The sequence below is a fragment of the Mirounga angustirostris genome, unplaced genomic scaffold (genome assembly GCF_029215605.1).
Source record: "Mirounga angustirostris isolate CCGP_5_RB_7025 unplaced genomic scaffold, mMirAng1.0.hap1 SCAF_8, whole genome shotgun sequence".
Lineage (NCBI taxonomy): Eukaryota > Metazoa > Chordata > Mammalia > Carnivora > Phocidae > Mirounga > Mirounga angustirostris.
In genome coordinates this window covers 59,350,376-59,362,770 of record NW_026991716.1, presented here as the reverse complement: position 1 = coordinate 59,362,770, position 12,395 = coordinate 59,350,376, and the positions used below count along the sequence as shown (strand labels likewise).

The 12,395-nt window shown below is 35.9% G+C and overlaps 1 protein-coding gene across 1 annotated transcript in view; it reads right to left on the bottom strand.

Moving 5' to 3' along the window:
* The window catches only part of ADGRB3 (adhesion G protein-coupled receptor B3), a 707,437-nt gene that overhangs the window by 402,237 nt on the left and 292,805 nt on the right, over positions 1-12,395 (bottom strand). The window contains exons 7-8 of the mRNA XM_045867061.3: positions 3,939-4,103; positions 3,325-3,489 (exon numbers count right to left, since the gene is read on the bottom strand). Coding sequence (XP_045723017.2) covers positions 3,325-3,489; positions 3,939-4,103 — 330 coding nt within the window. The remainder of the gene's footprint in view (positions 1-3,324; positions 3,490-3,938; positions 4,104-12,395) is intronic.

The window sequence follows — 12,395 nt, the reverse complement described above, 5'->3', positions numbered from 1 at the left end:
TCTGGGTGATTCTTAGGTCTGCTAAAATTTGAAAGCACATGTCTGGACAATGAATAGAGGTGCTCAAAGAAGACAGGAGCTCAAAATAAGCAAGCTTTGTGATTCTTCCTACCAAAGCTAAATTAAAAGAAAATCACTCAGACCCAAATGAAATCTCTCTTGGTCTCCAAAGAAAACATAATCCCATTGGACAGCAACCTTACAGATATAATGTGGGGAGGGGGCTTACAGTCACCATATTACAGGGCACAAATTTGAATACGAATGCAGTACAATGTTCAAGACAAGTTTGGGATTACAAACATTACTGCTGACTGCCCTTGGTATGAATACTTATGAGTTAAATATCACAAACATTGTTACGTCTCTGGTCTAAGTTGCTATTACTGTGTACATTTATGATATGGCTCTCTTATTTCCCAAGTTTCTCTCAGCACATTCAATGTGTAGGCTTCACTCACCGTTTGCAAATAGAGCAACTGTAACTCCAAAAGGACATTTTATGTATAAATTAAGTTTAACTTCTACCCATGAATGGCACAACCCAACTAGCATTATTCTTAATGACTAAAGAATAACAGATCCGAGAATTGGAGCTCTAGGAGTAGCCAGCCCCTCCCCTGGGAACACAGCAAGGAGGTTCCCGGGAAGCCTGCAAATTTACGTAGACCAATTCATCAGTAACATCTGCCTTCTGAAGGATATTAACCAGGGAAATATTGGGAAAAAAACACAAAGCCTAAAAATAGTATGTTTTCACACTGTAGCAATACAAAATCAGAGAAGCTATCACCTCTCTACTACTTTAACCCTTAAAGTCTGGGGATGTACAATGAGATGGAGATCAATGAAATCATTATTTAGTGAATTTGACCAATCTAAAAATTGTCTCCCCTGTAGCTACTCTATTCCTCAACTAACGGTATTTAAAATATACATATATAATTTTTTCATCCCTCTAATTCCCTTTTCTTATGAAGGCAAAAATAACATCATATTTTTGGTAATGATGTTCTTTTTAATATGTTTACTTTATCTATTTACCAGTAAAAAAATCTTATTCTCTTTGGGAAAATATTTTTCATCTTCTATTTTTAGTAGACATCATAACAGCTTTTGATTAAATCCAGATGATTAATCATTATTTTCATTAATTATCCAGACAAAGATGTGCGTATATTATACTTCTCCTTCCTGACAACAGAGGATCTCTTGGCAAACTTGATTAATTTGTTTTGCATCCAAATTAGTGAAGCATAAAAATAAATACTAGTAGTTTCCAGCAATCTGAAGAAAAATTAAGAATAAACAGTATGAAAAATAATACTAGGAAAAAAACACATTGTTTTAAAAGAAATATTTTTTGAGGTTTTGTCAGTGACAAAAATAGAAAAATGCCTTAGTAACAGTTGAGAAAATTTGAAAGTTTTCTCAATTTATATTGTCAATATATAAATTTGGAGCAATATAATGGTGGAAGTTAGGATTGCTTCTTATTTTGAATTCACATGGCCTCAAGAATTAACAAAACTAATTTTAGATATTTTTTAAGCTGTAAAAAAACCTTACTGACATGTCATTACTCTCAACACGAAATATACCACCAATATATAATATCACATATGTATAAAATATAAAAAATTATAGGTTTATGTGATAATTTTTCAAACTGCCTTAAATCATGAAAGCCAGCTAACAAACCTAGCATATAAGGTATAATATCCTTTGAGTAAATAGATATGTAAAATGTTTTCCAAACAGCAGGTGGCAATCTTTGTAAATGTGATTTCAGCAACACCATTTTAACTCTATATATGCAGATGAAAGAGTTTTAAAAGATCAGTTATGAACCTTGGTATGCTCACACTAGTTTACCTAACTTCAAATATTAATCATGACTACTGTCCTAATGAAACTTCTTCCTGGTTATATACATGTTTTTGTTTAAACGCTTCTTACTTCTGATGCACGACAGGAGGAATTTCATAGTACTTCTCTTGTATAGGTCTCCTCAACAAAATACTACTTGCTGGTTCCTTCTTATTGCTCTGAATTATGTGGCCTTAAGAATTAACAAAGCTAATTTTAGATCTTTTCTAATCTCTAAAAAAATCCTACTGACATATTGTTACTCTTAGAGTCCAGTTTCTATTGATATTAGTGTTAGACTGTGAGAAGTCTTTAGAATTCTGGCTATGGAGAAATACAAAGTTTTGACTCAGGATTATCTCTTAGAATGCCTTGTTTTGTTGTTAGTGTTGTTGTTGTTGTCGTCTTCTAAATTGATGTAGTCATGTTTGGTAGACACAGAAATCTACTGCTTTCTGAACTGAAAAGGAACCTCAAACAGCTGTTCTCTCCATACCTACTGGAACCAGATAGCCAGAGAGATAAGCTAGCTTGCCCACCAACCATTAGTAGCAGCAAATGGACTCTAATAGGGTCTTCAAATTCTTTAAGTTCAGCACTTCCTTTATACCTAGCTGTGAAACTTAGAAATTTCATCCTATCATTTTTCTAGCATGCTTATAGCAACTTTGCCTATGATATCATTCTAAAATCCTAATTTTCATTTATTTATTGAGTCTTCAGTATGTCAATAATACTTTATGGAATGTATGCACAATTTGGAAGGAATCTTTGTCATAAACGATTTTTTAAAAATATATGATCAATAATCTGGGCAATTTTTGACCTTCCCTTTTTTTCTATGCTTATATGTAAGATCCTTTACCGTAACAACATTTCCATTCTTTCACTACTAATTAAGACCTTATGTTTTCATTTCAAAATGTGTTCCTCATAATAGAAAATGGCCCAGGAGCAAGGGAATGGGGATGTCCAAAGTCCTACATGGAGACAGACTAACAGCAGAATTTAAAAGTTTCTTAATGTCAACAGCATCTCTTTATTTTCTCACTTAGCTATCTAACACTTACGTCTTTCTATTTCTACCATAAGTAATAAAAGGCAACTGTTTTTGTGTTCTCAGTAAACAAATATTTCATGAACATAGTGAAAAAAAAGTACCCCCAGCCAATTTAAATCCTATCTAGCCATGTTATTGTTCAATGTGGCTTCCTTTGTATTATCACATTTTTCAATGTGATTTTGCAGCAAATACCTTAAAAAACCCGTGGAAGAAATAGTCTAGGACACATAAAAAGAAGGAAACCCCATACATTATGGAAAAAGTAAATTGCCACTTATCATTAGCAGTCCTCCAATGGAGGAAGTACTGCCCTTCATGATGAGAGTTTTAATCCTTTTTTTTTTCCCAGGTAACAAAATGTTTCCATTGAGATCATCTCAGTTCGTTCTCACCAGGACATCGCTGCTCACTGCATCTTCTAACTTCTTCGCCTGTGCCTTCACATTGCTGGCCTGTTATTGCTGCACCCTGACATGTCCGCATTCGCCGTTCCCAGCCGCCATCACAGGACTTGGAACATCCGCTCCAATGACCCCACTGATTCCACTGACCATTGGCTGAAAGAAATGTGTCATGGTCAATGGCAGTAGCCCTACTGCAACTGTTTTAAGAAGTTTAAAATCTGAGGACCATTACTGTTTGCTCAATTTTTATTAATCTACCACTATGAATAAACCCTATTGAAACATTTGACTTGCTAGTCAAATATAGAACATTGTGATTAACCTAAGTTTATGTAAGTTTGTCAGAATCTTCAAATAGACACTGAAACTTACTTGTAAAAAGTACAAGTTCAGTGCTAAACCTTATCAACTTAATCTATATTTGATCTAAGCATCTCCAGAATTGTGTTGCTTTATTAGTGTGACATACAGTAGAATGAGCTCTGGTACAATTGGCTTCATTTACGAGAAACACGTACTTACCTGATTATTCCATGACTGGCATGGTTCTATCACATTGTATAAATGGCAGGCATTCTTTAAATGTAGTCATCAGGCCTCACCTGTGCACTCAGGGTTATAGCACTCCCTGCTTTCCGCCCACGGCCCTCTGCATTCAGAGCCCCCATGAGCCGCTGCAGTGCATTGCCTGCTTCTCTGCTGGGTCCCATTCGAGCACGTCACTGAGCACTGACTCCACGAACTCCACTCTTGCCACTGTCCATCAACTGCCAAAGCAGAAAGAGAGACAGTGTAAGGAGATGTTCCAATAGAGAAGGCTGTACAGAAAGTACAACGTAAAACTAACCCTGGAGGTGAGTCCCAACCAAGGGACTCTAAGTGAAGACAATGGAAAGTCATATTGGCATTAAATGTTTTTATTACCCCCCCAAACTACTATTACCTTATTTTCTCACTTCTATTTCCTTTTATGTATCCAGTGTCTCTCTCTCTTTTTTTTTTTTCTGAAGATTTTATTTATTTATTTGACAGAGAGACACAGCGAGAGAGGGAACACAAGCAGGGGGAGTGGGAGAGGGAGAAGCAGGCTTCCCGCCGAGCAGGGAGCCCGATGCGGGGCTCGATCCCAGGACCCTGGGATCATGACCTGAGTTGAAGGCAGATGCTTAACAACTGAGCCACCCAGGTGCCCCTCCAGTATCTCTTTTGAGCCACTTACTGCTTCAAAATATTTATTGATTACTCAACAATGCAAGACCTTGGGCTAGGTGAGGAGTACACAGAGCAGTGAATGAAATAAATAACTGATCAATAACTCATAGAACTCATGTTTTAAAGAAGGAACCCCTAAAATGAATTAAGCAGTTAATTACATGTTAAATAAATTAATTATATAGTATTGCTTCAAAGGATAATTTCAAGACACTAAGAGCTTGGAGGGCCTGGGGAGTCTTCCTTGACAAAGTGAAGTTTCAGACAAGCCTTGCAGAATAATGAGGAATAATGTGATAGATGTTATAAGAAATACAGAAATTAAAAGAATATGAATCCCACCCTCAAAAATCTTGTAATTTAGGAGAAGAATTACATCATGCACACAAATAAGTAAATAAAAGGTTAAAAGCAGTAACATCCTAATATGGCACATGAAGGCTTTCAGAGGATGGATCACAACTACTTAGGGTGATTATGTTAGATTAATATGGTGAGATTTGGATAATTTAGACAAAGGAGACAGCATTCACAAAGGCATAATCCCATAGGCCACAAAATGCAAGTATGCAAAGGAATCAGGCAAAAATATTTACTCAATTTAGAATGCATAAACTAGAATATAAGTGTTATAAATGCACTCATATATGACTGTCTACTTTTTCTCATATCATTCCATGGTTCTTAGTTTCATTACAGTAAAAGAGAATTCACCATAAATCCAAAGTTCCAACATAAGATAATACTGCTGTGAAAACCTATCCACCCATCTAAAGAAATGAAAAAGCTTGGCAGAATATGTGTAAGTGCTGTCAACCTAATTTCAGGCCTTGCAGGTAGCTATTTAAAAAGAAGATTGTTTAATAGGTATCTGGCTGTACTTAATAAACCCTTTGTGAGATTAAAAATCACAAAATGCCAATTTAATCATTCCATTCATGTAATTTTAGCATTTCACTTTATTAAAAGTACCTGCTACAATCTTATTGGCTATGTAGTCCATTCGCTAGACAAACAAGAAAAGACTAGTGAATAAATGGAATGCTATAAATTATCCATTTCTTCTCTAGCTTGGCTTTGAAGATGAGTGCATTTTTCATTTCAGAACTTTGCCTTTCAAAGATAATACTTACTGAGCTTGCATTATGAACTCTCACTATCCTAGACATTCTTAGAAGAATTTAAAAAAATAAGATTCATGCCTGCACCTTACCATCTATTGGCAAAAGAATGTACAGATATTCAAATTTTTGAAAACATTCAGAAAGCAACACATAAACAAAGATGAATTAGGTGATTTCAACCTGATTCAATGCTAAGTGACTAGAATAAAGGAATATGTGATGTCCTTGAGAATTCTGGTTTGAGGTAAACTTGTAGATTTTTTAATTTTTTAAATGAATGTAACAGTTACAGACTCACTGGCAAAGAAGAGAGGATAAGTCTTTCCAGCTAAGATGTGGAGTCAGGAATGAGCAAGTCAAATGTGGAAATCAGAGAGAAGATAATTTGGCAGGGTGTTGTATTATCGGTGAGGAATAAGAAAAGACCTTGCTGAAAAGAGATTAGGAAAAATGAGAATATTTGTGAAGTGTTTTGCTCCATAGGCTTTTCCTGAAAGAAGACTTTGCATCACCATTAGTAAAATAAATAAATAAATAAATATAACATTTTAAATTCATACATTTGTAGTATTAGTTGTTCAGTCCTTTCTGCTAAGGTATACATTTTATGATTTGATTAAAGTTCAAGATTGAGTTAACATTAGACATTTCAGGGACCTTTTGAGGTTCATCATTACCATAAACATCAACAAAACATGTATTTTAGATATATACAGTTTATAAAGTTAGTTACAGAAAAGGTATAGCAATGAAATTGAAGACATATCAAGTGGATGTTTTTGGTATTCTATTTTACACTGAGAACTAGAAGTTCCTTTTATTAAACATTAACTGCACCATTATGAAAGACTTGATTTGACAAAGTAACTGAGGAAAAAGAGGAAAACCCAATATTCTTTCAGAGTGATAAGTCAAAGTTACTGGGAAAATGGAAAATTGAGAAGTTAGAACCAGGCAGATATGTCAATTTAATTTAAAGCATTAGACAACACAAAGAATGTCTTTTAGTGCTAAATGTGGGACATTGTTTTATTTCTTTTTTTTTTTTTGGTTTAATATCCTAGAATTAAAAAAAAAATCACTAATTGTGTTATTTTTAGGGACATCAGCCCCAAGACCTTTCAAAAATGGTAATGTTATTTTACTGAATTGGGAAAAAGTGGAGGATTTTTGAGAAGTGGAAATTAAGAGTTCTGTCTTAGACATTTAAGCATTTCCAAGAAGGACATATGCATTATATTTCAGGTATAAATGTTGAGATGTTTAAAAATAAAAACCATTCATCATATGATCTATTTAATATATATTTTTAAAACCATTTATCTAAGTACTACAAGAAATGAAGGGACTCCTTTTTTGTTTGTTTTTACCTGATGTTTAACTGGGAATCCTTCAACCCTTGCATTCAGGTTTGCTTTCCACTTGGTTGAGGATGGAGACAACAGAGAAAATCAACCCTCTCCCTACCATCCACCCACCCCTGTATATCACAGACTTTCAGCATTGTAAGAGATATACCCCAGAATCATTGCAAACTCCAAAATTTGAAAATACTTCAAAGCTTTCTTTCTAAACCTGTGTTCCTATTGAAAGATCATTAACATCTTGTCATTTGGTCAGAAAAGTCTTACCAATAATTTGGGAAAATGGAAACACTCCAAACCTCTTCTTGGAGTCTTCTAATGAACTCACTGGTAAAGATGTACAAAGAAGCTACACTGGGACTCTACTAGACTCTGGGAAACTGTGGTGATAAAGCCCCACCAAGCTCTCTTCTCATGGAACATGTACTCTGAGGGGGTTGTGGAGACAGATGATAAACAAGTAAATAAATGAATGAACAAGAGAGTTTCAGCCAGAAGTGTGATAAGGACAATGTGAGGAAAGAGAGCAATGTGACAGGGGATGCTCAGCCATGCCTCTCAGAAAAAAACACATTAGAGCGGAGTCCTGAGTCACTAACAGGAGCCAGAAATGTGAGGATCTGCGAAAACCTCTACACAAGAACCAAGTCCTGAGGTCAAGAAAGTTTTGTGTATTCCAGAGAAGAGAAAAGGCTGGGGCTTGTGGGGATCACAAGAAGGGGGGGTGGGGAGTGGCAGGAGATGGGTTCAATAGTGTGCAGAAGCCAAATCCACAGGGCCCTGTAGCCTGTGTGACCAAGTAAGATCAGAAGCTATGAGAGGATTTCAAAGTAGGGACGTGATGTGACAGAATTTCTACTTTAACACTTAATTTTGCAGTTGTGATTAGAATGTATTGTACAGGAGCAAGGATCAGTACTGTAAGATGTTAGGGGACTATATGGTAGCCCAGACAGAGGTGATAGTGGCTTAGATTACGGTATCATCCGTCGAGATAGAGAGAAGGGGATGAATTTGTGATATTTTCTAGACGTAGAGCTGACAGGTTGGTAGCGGGATATAGAAAATCAGAGAATCAAGGATGACTTCTAGATTTCTGGCTTACTAAAAGGGTCAATGGTGGACCCTTTTACTGAACTGGGTTAGACTAGGATTCAAACAGGTCAGGGGCTATATAGCCCTGAAATCAAACTGTCTATATTGAACATGTTGAATTTATGATGCCATTATAATCAAAATGCAGGGAGTCCTACATTAAATTAACTTTGTTTGAAACTGTGCCTCCCAAATGTATTTGAAATGTAATCATCCCTCCTTTCTTTTCCTTTTTTCAACCCCCTTTTTGGAGCGCTATTTGGTAAATATTGCATTAAAGTACATAACTTCTTCTATAATATGCGGCTAGGTTAAGATTTAACAGGTTCTTAGACTTTTTCAATTTCTCTTCATTTCCATCATAAGCATTTGCAGTTGGATTTTTTTATAGTGTCATTTTTCAATTTAGAAACTCCAAATGCCTATTACTTTATGAACCATCTTACAAAGGTGACGAAGAATAAAGAATAATAAGGCTGTGTTTTGAAGCCAGGACAATGCTGAGAGATCAGCCTGTCTTACCATCATGCAGTGTGTTTCCTTATACCAGTGTCACCCTGTGGACAGTTAAAGTTTCCCTTCAGCAATGTGACACATTACTAGATTTTCTGGATCCAGAATAATTAAAATTGTGAAGGCTAAATTGCTAGATTCCTGGGGTTTACTTTGTTGTATGAACTTCCTCCTGCCATATATAGAGAGTTACAATTGTGTTCACCTGTCTGCCATGTACAGAGGCCAAATTAAATTCTGTGATACATTTTAATGAAAATATCATGTTTCAGTCAATTTTCACATCTTTACCAATAACTGGTGACAGTATAGACTAGGTTGGAGAACAACAACCACAAGATAAAGCCATGAATATTTTGGATAATAAAACTATCATTTTGGCAACTCTTTTGGGTTGGTTATTGCTGATTGATGAAGCTATCTACAGGGAGGAGTTTGGGGAGAAGAATTCTGTCCTGTGGTATGAAACTATCTGATTTAGTGATGGCAAATTTGGAAAGCACAGATTTTTATTGAGTTGGGAGTTATTCAGGAACTGGAAAGACCTCTTGACGGTATAACACTGAAATATCAAAAGCCAACCTCTGGCTTTGGGTATGTGCTGGAGAGCATAAACCTGGTTCCCATTTGCCATTTTAAAATAAATCACAGAAGGGGAAAAATAAAAATGAAATATCATTTAAAAATTAGAATTAAAAATAGAAGCAAGTTATTAAGGTAAGGCTAAGAAGAATAAAAAATAGTTGGGAAGTAAGTTAAGACAAAGTTTGCATAAAAAATAATAAAAGAAAGCAACCAAGATTAATAAAAATACAGTTTTTTAAAAATTCATAAACACTAGAACATCACCAGAACAATGGTAAAAATCTGAAATGACACAAAGTGAATACAATTGCTATACAATAGACCAGAAAGTTAAGAAGACAAATTGCAAATTAATTAAAGAACAGGTTAATGAGGTAGCATTTGAGTTTCAAATTATAACATTCTCATGCCGAGACAACCAGAGACTTTTGAACCAAGGTCAGGCAAATGTTTAGCATCTTCCTGCTCACTGTCCTCACTGAAAGGGTTCCCTGCAGAGAGACTGTGGGCACATCACCCTCTCTTACTTGCTGAGGAGTCAAACTTTAGGTCCACAGGAGACTGAAGCCCCTTGCTCTAGATAACAGAGATATTTGGGTCCAGCTGTGTTCCTGAGGACCTATCCTTGGGTGATTCTTTCATTTTTCTCAGGTTTTGTAAGAGACTATGAACATACCTGAAAAATACAACCTGGCAGGATCTCTCTATTGAGGTTCTGGATTCACAGGAATGCATTTCTCAAATGCAGGACTAACGAGTGGGACATGGCTTAGCCCCACAGACTGGCATGAGCCCTTATATATGTACTTCTCCCTAGTACAAACTAGGCAGAAGTCATTTGTATGGGCCAAGGTCAGGCCACCCCCAAATGTGCCACTTTGACATGTCGATTATTTTAAATAAAAGTTACTTAAGAAACAGCCAATGCCAAAAGAATACTATGCCCCTGCCGCTCGTCCCCAGAAAGCAAGAAGCAGATCTCCCAGGTGAAAGGTAGCCTCCCTGTACTAGGAGGCAAAGGGACATCCTTATCACCAGAGATAGGAACTGTAGAGCCTAGAAGGCTATATAAATAACTCTTGTTACTTTTTTCTAATTTACTACCCTGGCCCAAATTCTGTTCAGAATTCCTTATTAATTGAAGCTCCCCAAATTAAGTTTTCTTTGTTCTGTCATTTCCTCACAGATTTATTGTCTCTGTCTAAAAAGCACAAAAACTGTCCCCCTTGGTCATTTCTTTAGGTCTCAATTTCATTATTGGGCCTCCGTACACATGTAATAAAACTTTGAGTTTTTGATTCTTAAACTAGCTGGAAGTCTTTGAAAGGTAGAAGGGAAATTTAAAGTCCTCCTCTACAAATCTCTTTGAGTCTATGATTAAGGCTGTCTGTAGGAAACAGAGCTCAAAAACTATCCTAATATCCTGAATTTATTTTACCTATTTCTTCTAAATCCTTTACTTTTATTATTTTTTAAAGATTTTTATTTATTTATTTGTCAGAGAGAGAGAGAGAGCAAAAGCAGGGGGAGCGGCAGGCAGAGGGAGAAGCGGGCTCTTTGCTGAGAATGGAGCCCGATGTGGGACTTGATCCCAGGACGCTGGGATCATGACCTGAGCCGAAGGAAGATGCTTAACCAGCTGACCCACCCAGGTGTCCCAGCCAAATCCTTTACTTTTAAAGTAATATTATCATAAAAATCATGATAAATATCGTCCACTTTATGTTGTTTTTTACTTTTCAAGATTCTTTCACCTAATTTTAATCACGTAACAATCCTCTGAGATAGGGTAATGGATGCTGGCTCCATTTTTACAAATGAGAAAATTGCACAGAGAAGATGAATAGGTTGCTTAAGTAAATATTGATAATTAAAGATTGGGACTGAACATTAATCTGTGTCTTCTGAATTCCAGACCACTGTGTTTGCCACTGAATCATTAAACTCATTTATATTTATTGCAGCCTATAAATGAAAACTAATTTGTCAATAATTCTTTCATTTCTTTTAGTCTTCAATCTGTCACTCAATTACTACTTATCCCTATGCTCTATATTATTTGCACTTTACTACACCAATTGTATCAGAATAAGAACTGTCAAAACTGAAACAAAGAGGACCAAACTTGAATCATTGGTTCCTTCCATCTTTCAACTAGCAGGAAAAAAAAAAAAAAAAAAAAATATATATATATATATATATATATTACTCTAAAGTAACATACTACAAAGAAAATTACTATAAACCTTGAGGCTTTGAATTAAGAATTTAAGATTTACTTTCTCTAAAGAACTTAATTTTGGAAAAGGCTATATCAATTTTATTTCGGGGATATACATCTATATAATTTTAAGAGAGGGCCTACCTAGAAAATGTAAATATTCCATCATGTCTAACACTTTTCTTTCTCCATTTGAATATTAATAAAAATCAAAAACACTGAAAACAAAAACAGGTAAAGTGATTAAATCACCCTAGATGAGGAGTCACCATTAAGGTGATATCCAGGAACTGGTCTGATACAGCTAGACTCAGTGCTGTTAGCTGCTTGCTTGGTGCTCACAGTGAGGCTATGCCATCTCCTGTTGGATCTAAGACCATCACAGAGAACATTAACAACAGACAAGGTCACTCTGAGACTGTGATAAAGTGAGATAAAGTGAAACACGGTCACAGCACAACCCACAAAATTCCAAATGTTCTCTTCTCTCAGCTAATATGAGTGACTGACACTTGTTCACCAATTATAGCAAGTTTTCCCTCCTCCTGGATAATTCATTAAAATACCCAGTCATAGATTTTCTTCCCCCATCTAGACATTCTTAAATCCAGAGCAAAGCTCCACTTCCTAAAACCCTCCTTGAAATCACCCAAAACAAGTCCAAACCCTTAATAAGTCTTTCTAACACCCTCTAACTGAGATGCCCCACAGTTTCCTATGTTAATTTTCCCTCAATGCCAAGAGTAATGAATCCAACTTGCTCAAGTACAAGTGTCATCCCGATGGACTTTGGCTATAGGGCGCTGACATAATAATAATACTGATACTCATACACCATTTGCTGTTTACCAAGTTATTTCCCTTACAGCATCTCACAAGGTCCTCTCACAGTCCTGTGAAGTAGGTGTGCTATTGTCCCCATTTTACAGATGAAGAGATTAGAAT